Genomic DNA, 16,249 nt, shown 5'->3' with positions numbered 1-16,249 from the left:
TTTTTATTTCTATATGCTAAAACTAGGCTATATAATCGAAAAAAGAATCTGTACCCAAATGACTTGTTTAATCTTTAAACTAATTCATATCCTATAGGTCATATCTATTTGTTTGTTTTTCTCAAGCGTTCGACTGTTTACCCCAAAATCGCGTTAGGCTCCCGATACTAACAGAATACATTTCGAAGAAGAGAATCTATTCTAAAAATAAATATTAAATTATACGCATGAAAATTATAGTAATTTAAAATATTTATCAGTGTTAGACTAAGATAAGTGAGCAGGTTTACGCGGCTACCCTTAATTATAATTCGTCTTTTTTATTATTCCAAAACATTTCTGAAAAGTGACATAACAGTTGTTTGCAATAATGCATAGAATTTTATCATTTATCAAATATGTCTAATATTTTTTTAACGTTAATACGGTAATCTTTAGACGAATGAACATGTAGAGCAAAATAGATCGAAAACTTAATACTCTATAGAGGCTGGTCAGTTGATTTTGCCATAGCCATACAATTAATGCTCTACGTAAACTAATCATAAAAATAATTTTTTTTGTTGAAAATGTATTTGAAGCAAAACAGTATCGTTACTACACAAGAACAATTGGTTTGAAAAAATTCACCTAAACCGATGTAAATTTTCTGAAATAAACCCACTTATGCGAACCGACCGACAGTATCAGGATTCTGTCATTCCAACATTGAAATCTTGTTCAGTCAGTTAATAATAACAATAATAATAATGATTCTTCATACATAAATCGCAGTGCATTTTAAACGATTTTTTAAAGACATAAATATACATTGTTTCGGTTTTATATAGTGAAAAGATAGCTTGGATAAGGAAAAAAAGATGATTCGTAACGTCTTATTCCTTCAATAAAAACAAAGTGAAGCCTTAAGGCACCGGTAATTAATGAATTAATTTTATACTCCTGTATTGAAATATTTTATTTCCGGTGAAATTGCCGTAGCAATTAAAACAACTGCCCGCGAAAAATCTTGCTGGATACGAAGCTACGATACCCTATCTTCACTTATCTAAGGACCTATAGAAACTAGTTTTTAGTAAACAAAAGTGGCGTATATAATTAATGAACCCACATTTTAATAGTTTTAGAAGGATATTTTAAGTTTATAGTGACTATTTTAAGTGCCTAATTACTGTTGTCTTTGTTTTATTTATAAGTGTTTCCTTAATTTGATTGTGAAAATGCATTTGGCAAAGTGCACCCGAAGGAAGATCAGTAAAATGGTGAAATGGCCGAGAAAGAAGATTAAGAAGTTTTTGGTAATAAGTTTTACGTATTAGATACAAGATACTTTTATTATTTTGATTTTATTTATCCTCAACTATTTAGTCACCTCACAGTTGGTCTAATTCTATTATAACTAATTCATGAGCTCACGACGATACAATAACTTTTAGGTTTTTAATAGAATGTATTAAACAAAATAGAAAGTATATTGACTCAGCTTTTACCTATGATTATATTTAATTGTCTTAATATCAATTGAAATGTTTACTTCCATTCTAGAGTATTACAAAAGTAAACAAGCAATTACAGAGTCCAAGAGCTACAAGTAGCTTGTCATCCTTTTTCTTATTTCGCTGAACATCACCCGTTTTGCTCTCCTTCTTTCTTGTCTTCTGAACGAACCTTCACTTAAATCACCACTTTATACTTCAAAACGACGAACTTTTTTTCGAGTCTCAAAACTATTAAGGTTTGCAGTTCGCTGCCATTTTTATTTGTTCTTGTCAATATCTTTAAGATATAACACATTGCCACTTCATTTTTTTCTGTAAAGTCGTTTTCTGACCTTACGCCCCAGACAGCGCACATCCTCTAAAGGATGTCCAGAATTGGTTCCAATTAAGTCGAAATGTTCATAGATTAATAATGTGTATAATACTTTGGGGCAATTTCATTGACCTTCCAAAAGGTGCTTTGAAAAGTATATTTAGTTTACTTGAGTTCAGTGAATAGATTTTGTTGAGAAGCCATTGGACTCTTATGTTTACAGATAGATAAGATGTCCATCTCTGGTCAAAAAATGTTCTTAAATAGACAGAACCTATGATGAATTTACGAATTTTTTAATCCCATTGCTTAAAAAAGGGCACCAATTGGACAAATAAAAATCAAAGACTATTTGATTAATATTTAAAAAAATTAATTACGAAGCAACACATCATACATTATTACCGTTAAATATAGGTTTATTCAGCGATTTTTTAGTAAATTTTTGGTTTTGGTGTAGTTATTAACCATATATGGGCAAGGTTTATTTATTATACTGTAGAATATACATATATCATATACCATTTTCAAAAGGGAAAAATGTTTTTTTTTGGCATTTAAAAAATTGAAACTGGATTTACATATCTGGTTTTTAAACGCGATTACTACATCTCAAATATTTGAAGCAATAACCCCGGTATGTGTAGCATACGATGTATTTTTCGTACCTGTATATTATCTTATAATGTAATAATGAAATATCATACACAGGGAAATCTAGAAGAAAGTAGGAATTATATTAACGTGTATAAAACACTTCTACTAAATATTCTCTGAAATTACCTACCTATTATAAAATAAATAGAGATAACAACAGAATATTACGACAATAAATGAATTTGAGAGGAAATGTTCTCATATTTTTGCCATTTACCATTATATTTTCAATATATTTTTTATGTGCACTAGTCACACGTTAAAAAGCTTTCATCGAAATAAGCTATCGTAATAGAACAATTCACCTTAAATATGTAACCCCGAAACTTTATAACTTGTTGCCAATTATAATAAGATCAATAAATAACTTAAAACTGTTTAACAAAAGATTTAGAATTTATATCAACACACACAGGACTTCCTTTGATCAGGTACTTTCTCAATAATTGTCTCCTTTAAAGAATATTGTTTTAATTTGTTAGTTTTAAGTAAGTGTGTGTAATGCGGTGGCGGGTCTCTGTTAAATCAGGACAGGAAATATACTTCAATGTACAAAAAATGTACTTCAAAAATATTTTTTGACGTATAGAAATTGTAAACTGAGTAAATAATTTTTCTGTAAGTATGTATATTTTTTTGAATAAATTTGAAATTGAATTGGCAAAAAAAACCTTTTTCAACAGATCTCGTCCAAACATTGTGCATCATTGCAAAGCTTTTACTGCAAAAATCTGACGAATAACTTTTATTTTTATTATTACAAACCTTCATCACAGATTTTTGTGTGATACATCAAAACAGATTTCACCAATGATCACACAAGATTTTTGCAAATTCCTATACAAAACGACCCTCAGTTATTTGACAAATTTCACTTCATTTACAATGTTCATGCATTGACATTTCTCCTGTCCGGTAAAACATAAATATTCATGAATATAATATTTAGCAATGGTACATGGTTCTTATTGCTCCTTAAAAATGGTTCATCCATAGTTTTTTTTAACATTCATTGTTAGAAGATGCAGTTCTAGCCACAAATGAACTTTTGATAAATATTCTTCTGCTTTATGAAAGGTGCGATTCCAACAAGTATCCCTGACTAGAATAACTACGTCATCGATATAGGATACACATTGACAGCTCTGAACAGATCATTTATCAAAGGAGTAAATAAAACTGGCCCCAACAGTTGGAACTCTGATTCCAACATTTTATAGTTTTTTTTAATTAAATTGGATGGGGTACAGTATCAAAAGCACAGGGAAGATTAATAAAACTTCTGAAGGTTTTATATTTATTGATAAAGTATTACTATATTTACTATATAATCTGTAACATTTATTATTGCAGCTTCTGTATTTCTGTACACACAACTTTTTTCAGAATATTAGGAAATGTTTTTTTTTTTCGAACAGAATAGATTTATTAGTATTGTAATGCTTTTAGTAAAGGCTCATGATTATCTCTTAATATCTTGAATGAGATGTTATCTTCACCGGATGACGAGTTATTCTTTAGTGAATTTTTTGCTCATTCAAGTTCTAAATCTGGAGTAAATTTGGTAGAAAAATGGAAATAGCTTGCTTAGTAAATTATAGTGTTTAGGAATTACAATTATTTTTTACAGAGAAACATGTTTGGAAATTCTTTGTTCTCGTTTTTTATACAGGGTCTTTTCTAAACATGCGTTAAAAATTTATGGGATTATTCGTTGGACTATTCTAAGCATATTTTGTCCTTGATTGATTTTTTATAGGACGCAAAAATCTAATTATAATTTAATAGTCATTTTTAAAAAGTGAGGTATAAATTACCGTTTCAACTTAATGGAAAGAGCAGACTTATGTTACATCATTTTAATGTTTCTGTCGTGCACTTTACGATTCCAGAATGTTGGGTTGAGCTAAAGTAATAAAAAAGTTGGGGGTCTAAATAAATTAGTGGCCTTTTTAAAATTAATTATGTATTTCGCAATTGTTCTTTTTCTGTTTATTTTTTTTTTCAATTCGGTAGAATTCGGTAGAAAGTATAATTTTTATGGTTTTACTAGAGGCGTAATCCGATTCTTTCATACATAAGTAATATCTTCACATAACATTTTTTATAAAACACCGAGGATTGATATATTTAAACTTATTATTTTATATTTTAACTTCGTCGACTAATAAAAATATGTTTTTTTTAGAGTATGTGTTTGCAATTTGTCAACGCGTTACTCTCAGAAACAGAGGACTTCGAGTTTCGGGTACATCTAAGAAACGAAATTGTTAGGAATGGACTTTATGATAAATTAGGTAAATATTTTATTTTATTTACTTTTTTCAGAAGGCTAGAATATGTTTATGCAACAAGAAACTCACACCGAAAGAAGAATAAACTCGAACGACTGTTAACTTCATGATATTTTTTTATATTGTATATTGAGTTCCAATGCAATTATTGTGATAGTACTAAGCAGCAGTTACAAAAAAAAATATAATTTTCGAAATTATGTCACTTAAATGAGTTCACTTAATGCAGAGATACAAAAGCACAAATTTAATACCGAGCTCAATTTTCCTTAAAAAATTTTAAGACAATGCATTCTAAAGGTGATTTCATCAGAACTGGGCTACACTATCTTCGATTTCCTTAATTAGTTACTTTTATTATATGCAATTATTAATATATTAATACGGATAGACAGTATTCTTACATATCAATGGATTAGTGATTATGGTAAAAAGTTTTACAGGCCTCATTTTGCCTTCCAAATATAATATTTTTTTTACAATTTACAAGCAGTTACCTGAGATTTATACACGTAGATGATTAAAAATGACTTATAATACTATGTGGATTTATTAGTTACTTATTTTGTTGGGTATTAGGTCGCTACTTAAGTAAATATCAATTTACAAAATCTTATACGCTAAATTATTGGGAAAAAAGAAAATTCACGACTGTGAATAAGTATTTAAAAGAAATGTGAACTAAAATCTCTGACGATACCTTTCGTTGTATTTAATTCAATCAAATACATTTTAAATGCAATAATTTTCTAAATTGATATTTACTTAAATAGTGACGTAATACTCAACAAAATAAGTAAGTAATTATGAATTCGTCACAACAATATAAATTTTACTTATATCCACCCAGTCCAATCTATCATAAACCTGTGCGAGGTCTTTTGCGATAGCAGCAAATGTCTAAAACTCTGTGAATAGTTTGAGGGATAAGCATTGTCACTCTCATTAATGGGATGCTTGTAACTTGTGACTTAGACTGAAACAATAATTTACCTTTAAAATCAATAACTATTTCCTTTTATTTTAAATTGTTAGTCTTTATGTATGTACTTCGACATCGTTCTTTAATTTTTTAAATCACTAAATATTTCTCAGCGGAATTGAAAAACGAGACGAATCCAGTGATAAAAACGCAATACGACATCTTTGAAAGCCAAAAGGATGCGGACGCAGACGAATTGCACGAGCGGTTCGATCGCGTCAGGATCGATATGGACGACATCCAAGACTGTTTCGAGGTTTTAAAGAATATGACTTTGGAAACCACCTGTGAACCCTACTTCCTGAGTATTATCCAGCACATGCTCTTTATAAGGGATGACGTCAATAAGTGAGTAATATTATCCTGTTTGATATTTTCCTATAACACTTCGACGTGCAATATCTTTATTTAAAAATAAGCTATTGAAGCTTAAGCAACTATAACCTACATTAAATATAATTTTGATTTGCAGATTAGCATTCTTTAAGTTAATCGAAGAAGTAATTTCACAACTGGTATTACACAAATCGGGGCTGGATCCGGACTTTAAAAAACATCCTTTAGACATAGACTTGCAACCCCTACTGGAAGAGTTAAAAGGTAATTTATTAAATTTTATTTCTTTGAAGCTTAAATACTGTATTGATCGATTTGTTTGTTTTTACATGATTTAAATAGAAAGACCGCCTTCAGTAGACACGGGAAAAGTGCAGGAATTACAAAAGCAGCTAGACGAAGCGCTGGTCGCTAGAGGAGAGGCTGAAGCAAAACTTGCTAAGTTAGAAAGTTTAGCTAGTGGAGATGGAAAACTGGATCCTACTTTGGTAAGTTCCTATTTTAATATAAATATTCATAATTTAATGTACATTGGATTAATTGTAAATTTAATGGGTAACAATGGATACAGATTTGACTAATTAGAATCAGTAAAGTAAAGTGAGGTTAGTGTTTTTACGCTTACGACAACCATGGAAAAACAAAGTCAAATGATGTTCCACCAGTCAACGTTAGCAAAGTCCTGTCAATGTTGCCAAACAAAATGGCCAACATGCAATTCTGATCCTCACCATATAAGCTTGATACATGTGATCTCAGGGTTAAGAGTTTCAGAAAATGCCGCATTTACGATAACTGGAAGTTATTTTTGCAGTTTTTTTTTTAACTTTTTTGTATTTGGATCATGTTTTATTTCTAAGGGAAATAAGGTACTCAATATTATCTATGATGCAACAACTTGTTCTTTTTGTTATCTGAGCTGTTTTAAATGGCGCATGTTTATTAAAAAGAAGATGAAATGTCTCTATTAGCCTAGAAAAAATAATGCCTGGACAAATTAAATAGGTATGTTCAATGATCTTACTCATTTCAATTTTGTTTTTATATTTCAAAGTAAGTTAATTTTAATATTTTTAGATATCTTATATAAATGATAGTTTCATATTCTTAGCGGTTTTGTTTGAGAATTGACAATGGTTCATTTAATATTTGTGGTCTGATAAACCTGATTGTGTTGGACCAATTAAAGGAGTTTCACTAGAAATTAAAAAAAAAGTCAAAAGTCAAAACAGAAAAAATTAATAATAAAAGAACAACAAGAACATTAAGTAATAAAACTGAGAAACCTTAAAAATATTTAAGAAAACGTTAATAAAAATGAAAACAAGGAGCGTAAAGAGACAATTTTTGTGAACTGAGGCGGTAAGCTTCATTTTGTTTGTTTTTTTTTAACTTTTAAGATCAGGTTCAAGAATATGTTACTTTTAAATTTTAAAAAAATGACATGATTTTCAATCAATTTATTAGGATCGTCTCTCTACTTTCTTCGTTTCAAAGATTTTGTCTTGAGGATTTTTAAGTAATTTTTTTTTTAAATGTTAATTTTCAAGGTTAATATTTTAACTTTTAAAGGTTTTTGAAAAAGTTTTTAGACAGATACCAAATCATTTTATTATAAAAATTTTTGTATCAAAATTTAAGCCTCCACATATTTCCATTTCAGAGATATAAGCGTTTTGTCCCTAATAATTCCAATTTAAAAATCATTATATTCCGAACTTTCATATAAGAAATGCCCCTATATATACAAGCGTTAAACCAATCAACTTCAACATTATTCTTTCTCATATTATACACTACCGCTCAAAAGTATTTGCCTATATATGACTGTTTTAAAGTTATAACTAGGAATAATAAACCCATCAGTTATTCTTATGAAACGGTTTATTTATAACAAAATGAATAATACAAACAATACATTTTTCAATTAATTAAATTTAAGAAAATTTGAATCAAATTTTGGATTCATCTACATGTCCGTCCGCCTCGATTTTTAATAACAGTTTCACAGAGTTTCGGTAGTCAGTAATTAATTTGTCCAAAGTTTCCTGAGGTATCTTGTGCCACTCTTCTTGGATGATCCGCCACAAGTCTTCTTTTGATGTAGGGCATGATTTTCACACTTGTCTATCCAGTTCATCCCACAGTAATTCTATAGGATTGAGGTCCGGTGATTGTGGGGGTCATACCATAACTTTCAGAAGATGTTGCCTTTGTAATTGACCTAAATATTGCTTGCACAACTTCGACGTGTGCTTGGGGTCATTGTCATGTTGAAAGATGAAGTTTTCCCCAATTATTCGAGTACCAGAAGGAAGTACATTGTCACTTAAAATTGTTTTGTAAACGTCCTTTAAGACCAGCATTATAAAGTCGCCGTTTTACTGTCGAAACACTGACCGCTTTTTTACGCTCCTTGTTGATTTTTGCTGTGATTTCAGGGGAGGTAAGGCGTCTATTGCGGTTGCTTGTAATTATATTTAAATCCTCCTTTAAACTTGTTGCCTTTCGCCTTTTCGATCGAGGTTTGTTGCTAATAGTCCCTTCTCTGGTGAATTTCCTAACATTATAATCGACAGTCCGCCTTGGAATTCCCATATCCGTCGAAATTTGACGGTTAGTGTTTCCAGCCTTTTGAAGTCCAATGATAATACCTTTTGTTTTTACCGATAACTCTTTTGTTTTAGCCATTTTAAATAATGTTGAAAAACCAGCAAAGAAACGGTGACAATCGTCAATAAGCAAGCGAAATTTACCAATGTTACACAAAATCGATTCTTGAAGACTAAACACCTTTAAATGTTTCAAATTTCATCGGAAACGAGCTGTAAGCAGATTAGTTTTTTAGAAGAAGTGCGTATTTTCACTACATTGTTTGTTATTTGCAAGACTATTTTTAAACACTCAGTGTTTTTCAACGAACCATAGTTGATAGGTATGCTGTTTAAGCATATATGCAATTTACAAAAGAGATACAATCTAAATATAGGTATAAAGATAAGATTTTTGTATAATATTGTATTTAAACGCTCCCAAACAGCTCCGTGTGTTTAGTTCTAAATATCTCATAACTCCTCCTCGTTATAAGACAACTTTATTTTAGAGGAATTTTAGCGTCTGCATTTATTTGCAACATAATAGAATCCACACTCCTTTATTCAAAAGAGAAAGTAGCGTCACTATTAGTACAAATAACTGTGGCCCGAAATAATATATCGCTTGACATGTAAGAAATTCGCTCCGCTATTATACCCTGTTATAGTAAATCATAATATTGTTTTAAAGCTAATTTATTACCCATTTTATTTTGTTTATTTAGATAGAGAAAATGGGAAAACTTCCCCCGATGAGCGGGGGTGGCGGCCCCCCGCCTCCCCCTCCTATACCCGGTAGTGGCGGAGGGGCGCCACCTCCTCCTCCCATGCCGGGAATGGGAGGAGGAGGACCTCCTCCACCTCCGATGCCCGGAAGTGCCGGACCACCCCCGCCGCCCATGCCTGGCATGGGCGGACCGCCACCTCCACCGATGCCAGGTTAGTAAACTTTAATTTCCTGTATCAAAAATTAATTTATTTTTAAGAAATTATTTTTTTATTAGTCCTTTTTTTAATTTTCTTCGCCGATTTTCAGCGTCGAATGGTTCTATTTACCAATGCGTTTCTCCGATTCTGGTTTTAACTAAAATAGGAGAAAACGTGACGTCACAGATCAGCTGTTTGGCGTTTGGTATTTACCAATTATTACCCGATTTTGGACTTGGGTTAAACTTTCGGTTATACAGTCCAGAAGAAGGCTTAGATTGTAAAAAATTGATTGAGAATTGCGATATGATATACGCCCTTAAAAGAGAGAAAATTTAAAATTAATTCCTGCACTAGGTGCTTATGGCTTCACCCATGCAAATTTACATGACCATTATACATAATTTATTTTAGATGCAATAAAAGCATTTTTATTCGAGAGAAAAGAGTGGCTAAGCCTCTGGAAAATCAAAAAATTCAACTTCATTTTTTAATCAAACAGAAAAGAAAAACAGAAACATAAACTCTTTAATTTCCAATAACCAATTCATTTCAGCGACTGTTTCTTTAAATCAGAATTTTTAAGTGGTGGGGAAATAATACGTCACTTTTACCTGTCAAAGTTGTCAACCAAAAGGATAACCGCGGTTCTTACCAATTCATCGCTGAAAATCGGCTCTTGTCTAACATTGACGTGTCCCTTAGTTTTCCTTTCCTTTTACCACAGCCCATGATAAGGTGTTACGTGTTACGATTAATTTCAAACTCATCAAGAGCAAATATTTTTTAAAAATTGAAAAATAAAATAAATATGAAATTATTGTCAAAGTCAGTTGACTGAAATTGCATTTGATTCCAAGATATTGGGTTTTTGGGTATGAATTTAGTATTTCCAAGACTATATTTATGAAATGCTCAGTCTGTAGATTGTGCTTAAAATTAGAAGGTACTCGGGGACGACAGTGCGTCCGAGGTACAAATGCCAAAAAGCAAAGAAGCCTCAGAATTGAACCTTATAAAATAGAAGAGAACATGCTTAGTTGACATGAGTATTTACTATTAGACTGACACACGAGTATCAAATTTTATCGAGAATTTAGAATATGGAAGTCTAAATAATCAAGAAAGAACAAAATGAAATAAACAAGAGTTCTGTTAAAAAGGCGTATATTTATGTAAAAAATTATTTCTATTTCTATTTTATAATTACACCACTTCATAGACTTCTCCAATTAAATAGAATATACAACTGTATAGACTGAGGTAACCTATGTGGTATACTAATAACATGGAACTATATTATTCTTCTTTTTACTAGACTTAAACTTACTTATGTTTGCTGATAATTAAGTTTTTAAACCAATCTCTATCATGTTCTTTTGCTAAAACTAAATCTTCAATTACATATTATGATTATAACATTGGCTTGCTGCAAAAACTCATTAAGTCAAAAATGATAGTTTCTGGAAAAATCAATTGTTTACTAATGCCGATGGTTTAGGTGGTTTTGGGAAAAAATCATTTTGTAGTTTTTAGTTTCCGGCAATAAAATATGGTTTTGTGTGTTATTTCAAAACTAACAGCAAAATAATATTGAAAAAGTAGTGTTTTGTTAATCAATAATTGGAAAGAAAAATATAAAATGTGACTTAGTGAGTTTTCATTTTATGTGAAATATTGTCAAATTACTGACTTAATGAGTTAATTTTTATAAATAAACTTGATGTTGAAAAACTAGTAAACTTTTTTTGGTAATATACCTTTTTTATTAAAAAAAATACAAATCCTAATAATAAATTTTGTTAAACATACTGTAACTAAGAAATAAAACGTCTCCCCGTCTGAGTCAGAATATCCAGGTTCAGGAATCACATCCTTCAATGTTGTGCTTATTGGCAGCGATTTATACCAACCATCGTACTCATTAGGTATCACTCCTTTTTCGCATAACTTTAAAAGGTCTTCTTTTTTTTTACCTGATATTGGCAGCATAGTTTTGTACAACTTGCTTATTTCCAAGGTACTATAGTCAATTTTTTGAGTGGCTCTCGATTTTCTTTCAATATTAATGCTTTTATATTCACCAGAATAATCATAGCGGTATTCAAGAATACCAGGCTGTATTTTCTGAAATCTGAAGCACTTTACTTTCAACCAGTTTACTTTATCATTATTACAATCAGTTGTCTTATTTCTAAATAAAGTCTTGGATAAATCCAGTAAATTAAGAAATTCATTAAACTTAAACTCTTTGGTGATGAATGGATCTCCAAATTTTATTTCGGTTACGTTTGGATCTAGCTCGTTTAAAATTACTTATCCAGTCATGGACTACATAAACTGGTTGATATTTTTTCTCTTTTTCAATGGCACTGTGCATGGAATCAACCTCCAGGTAGCTGTGGCCACTTTCTAAGAATTTATGCTCTATGATATCAACCGCAGTTGTCTGAACAATATAAAGAAATAGAGTAGCAATATTCTGGTTTCGATTTGTCCACCGCATGTGTCCGAATATAAGGTTACGTGTTTTACTTCCGGCTTTAAGCCTATAAACCAATTATACAGTGATGTTCCAATTTCATTTTAATTTTTCGGCTGTAATACATCGGTTAAACATCGGAAGATGGAATTTGTATCACTGATTGTAAATCGAACGTAACGAACTTATTTGTGCGGTTTGAGTACATTTTCTAAACAAATAATGACTGAGAAAAATCAAATTATATTCGCACTACGGTACACTTTACCCGCCACGACAAAAATAATAAATTAAACTAAGAATTTGTAGGTTAGAAAACAGAATTTTATTTTGACGTTTAAAACTCACTAAATCCCAGTGATGGCACCACATTTATTATATAAAACTCATTAAGTCACTTAGTGAGTTTTTGCATGAACTCAAAACAGGCTTAATGTGTGATTTTTATGGACTTCTTTTTTGGTACTTAGTGAGTTTTTAAGCGTTTAATATCTGGTTCAGTGATAGAACAACATTAGACTTAGTGATATTTATCAAAATCTCAAAATCTGAAAATATTGACGTGAGTTTTTGCTGTAAGCCGACGATAATATTGATAAGTTTTTGAGAAGGTTAGAACTGTTACAGGATCTTAAAGTATTGTTAGACGCTATAGAATCTTAAATTTTATCACTAGATTTAGTTCTGATTCTTTAAGCTTTTCAATTTCTCGTATGTCTGGTCTATTCTGGAATATGCATCCCAAGTCTGGTCCCGTTTTATGATGTTCATAATAATAAAATGGGAAAAATTCACAAGAAAAAAGAACTTTTGCATTTATGCTTAAGATTGTACGTATTTATCAGACAAAATATAATATTTCTTCTTTGTACCATTTTAAAGGCAGTCTTTAAAAGTCTTAAGTATCGGGAACAACTTTGAGGTTCTTTTCAAATTACTTAAGTAGCAAGTGTCAGTGTGTCAATGTTAACAATATGATGTCTAATTTCAAAAGTAAGGATCCATCCATTTAGTATGGGATATTCATATACCGAATAGTGTGGCCGCGGTGCAGAATCGAGATAACAATCGTATCTCGTATCGTATTAGAGTAATTTGTGTTAGTATAAATAAGCCAGTTGTGGTATTGATGCTATACATTGCATTTGTGTAGCTTATTTTCAATTTTTAGTATTGTACGATAAAATTATCAAATCTTGATCGTTTATCGGTTTTGATGAAGGCAATATTATTAAGTTTTAACAATAAAATCATGCGTGGTTTAGAAGTTATCTAATTGTCGAGGTGAGCTGAATTAAATCATCTTTAGGTATGGGTGGCGGTCCTCCAATACCCCCGCCCCCTCCTGGAATGGGAGGCGGTCCAAGACCTCCTCCTCCTCCAGGCATGGGAGCTCCCCCGCCCCCTTTCGGCATGGTGCCTCTACCGGGATTAGCCCAGCCGGATCTTTTACCACACGGCTTGAAACCCAAGAAGAAGTGGGAGGTGAAAGGACCGTTGAAAAAGGCCAACTGGAAAGCGGTAGGTTAGACATACCGACGGGGGCAAATTAGTGAAGATTAAAAACTAAACTTTACTCATTTGGTGATCTGTAGCTCTAATCAAATTGAACTAACGAGTCACGGCCATTGCTACGATCGGAGATTTTATGATTTATTTTTTAATCTTCAAAACTGTACCCTATGGGAATTTTCAGTGCACAATTGAAACGTTTTTGTCAGTAGTTTAATATTTTTGATAAAACCTTTAATAAAGGCTATTTTTGCGGCATCAGCAAATTGTTGTCTTTTGTATTTAATGCATAAGCTGTTTTTGTGTACCTACTAGTAGCGTTATCCCATAAAGATATTTTAAAGTAAAAATGCTTTAAAAAATCGTAGCTCGTTTTTTTTTGTAAGTTATTAGGCTACTGCATTACATCTCTTTACTTTTAATTTTTTAAATATCCACTTATTTACTGGGCTTGCCACGCCTCATTTTTGTCACATTATTTGAAATAAATAAACCTCCTAAAGCTTGTTACATGTATTTTCTTCCCGTTTTAAGTGCCACTATAGCTCTCTAGAAAATAATAAGAGATATTAAGATGTTAGAAAAGCGCTTTTTCTGGTCAATAAATTTTATAGTCAACAGATTTAAAGAATAATTTCAACCGTAAATTATTTCAAACTTAATTTTTTTTTTCGATATACGTCCTTTACAGGTCAGAAACAAATGGAAATTTGTACATGTTGGATATAAAAAAAAATGTAAATTACCCCTAAAATAGTTATTTATGTAACAAGTGTGTTAAATAATCCTTTTTTATTGAATGTTAATTTTTTGTAACAGAATTGTATTCTCATTCCTTGACTGAAACAACTGCTTACTCTATACAAAAACACCAAAACTGCTGTATGCGTTTTGCATTCAAAATACTATTTAGGAATCATATTACTCCCTATTTAAATAACGATTTTATTTTGAATACGAAAAAATCGTGGAAAATGCCATATGTACACCTTTATTTATAACATTTTAAAAACGGGAGAGCCTCTATATTAAGTAAATAATTTTAAAAGTCATCTTCATATGTATAACACTAGATTGATAAATTTATTTAGTCCCACAGCATAGACACACAAATTTTCAATAATCTTTTGTTTTTGTAGCCTCTCAACTTTGGAATAAATTGCCTGAGCATGTTAAACAATTTTCAATAGCAGTATTTACAAAAATATATTCAAAATTATTTCCTTGAGAAACAGCAATGGAATGCTTAATATAATTTGAAATAAATACAATTAAGGTGTTAAAAACCATGAAAATGGCTGTATACATTTTTTTATAGGGCTTCGGTATCCGCTCGCCTCCATCTAAAATTTCTTTACAAGTACCATTTGTTTACATGCCATGTTTTCTTTTGCATCCCTTGCGCGTCTACCTACCTTCCTCTGGTATTTCTTTTACTGTTAAATAAAAAACAAAAACTGTATTATCATAAATTTGTATTAAGAAAAGTACTTATATTGGCCAGGTTAATAGTTATTATTATTCTTTGTTATTATTCATTATTCTTTTTTAAAAAAAGGGTCTTGCTACACAGGTTTGCATCTGTGCTAACGGTTTCATAATCGAGGCATGGCCCTATTTATAATAATGATTTATTTATTGTAAATTGATAATTATGTTTGTAATTTTATTGATAAATAAATTTATTTTGAATTTGAATGGAAAATTTCTATAAATAAAAAATCTTACACACGTGTAACGTACAAAAACCCTTTATAAATACTGGGAAGTGTGTAAAGTAAGTACTTTAGTAGAAAAATTGGTTTTATTAATTACTAAAAAACTATGAATTATGGAAAAAAGAGCTACTTAAACTACCAATTTACTCAAAAATGTTTTCTTAAAAAAATTGGATTTTTAGTAATTTAGTAATAGAAACATATTTTAACAACAAAAAAGAAAAACAAAGAGATATTATTGCATAGAAACCGGCTCCATTCTTAGGACAAAATTATAATGATACCTATTTTTTGTACGAAGTGTTCGTGCATCAATTTAAAGGCGATAAAAATTGTGTGTAAATATTAAGTAAAAATTGCAGATTCTTATTTAAAAAATTAAAATGAGTAGCAGTATTTAATAAACTAAAAATTTTCTAAAATTACTCAGTAATAGCCTGTATATAATAAACAAAAATTTAGCAACTCTGTAAACACATCTATATTGACCACAAAGTGCGTAAATATTTTAAAATTTAACAGACATATATCCTGTATACATTACTTTCTGGTTCTAATCCGAAGATAACTGTGAGATTTGCGACTGTGTTGATGAGACCTTTTATTTGTCATAATCGTACAGTAATAAAAAGCAGACATTTTTGAAATCAAAACATTAATAATATTATTCTCTAAACTTATTTCACAACTTCTAATTAATTAAGGATTTGTATAATAGTTAATGATTGTTAGTATGTTCACCAAATATATTTCAAGCTTCTGTTCTTTTAGATTATGCCACAAAAACTATCGGAAAAGTCATTTTGGGTGAAAGCGAAAGAAGAAGAATTGGCCGAACCGGACATCTTAGACGGTTTGGCTAAAAAGTTTTCTTCAAAACCGGTTAAAATGACGGAAGATACGACCGATAAGTAAGTTCCAATACTAAATAACTA

At 30.7% G+C, this 16,249-nt stretch overlaps 1 protein-coding gene across 1 annotated transcript in view; it reads left to right on the top strand.

Annotated features, from left to right (window-relative positions):
• LOC126738220 (protein diaphanous) overlaps positions 1 to 16,249 on the top strand; it is a 49,047-nt gene that overhangs the window by 17,126 nt on the left and 15,672 nt on the right. The window contains 7 exon segments of the mRNA XM_050443441.1: positions 4,658 to 4,766; positions 5,859 to 6,093; positions 6,218 to 6,345; positions 6,424 to 6,569; positions 9,401 to 9,614; positions 13,394 to 13,605; positions 16,086 to 16,225. Of these exon segments, the coding sequence (XP_050299398.1) occupies positions 4,658 to 4,766; positions 5,859 to 6,093; positions 6,218 to 6,345; positions 6,424 to 6,569; positions 9,401 to 9,614; positions 13,394 to 13,605; positions 16,086 to 16,225 (1,184 nt within the window).

This window comes from Anthonomus grandis, chromosome 7 (assembly GCF_022605725.1).
Source record: "Anthonomus grandis grandis chromosome 7, icAntGran1.3, whole genome shotgun sequence".
In the NCBI taxonomy this organism is placed as follows: Eukaryota; Metazoa; Arthropoda; class Insecta; order Coleoptera; family Curculionidae; genus Anthonomus; species Anthonomus grandis.
Note: the sequence above shows the minus strand (reverse complement) of the source record. Positions and strands in the feature narration are given on the sequence as shown.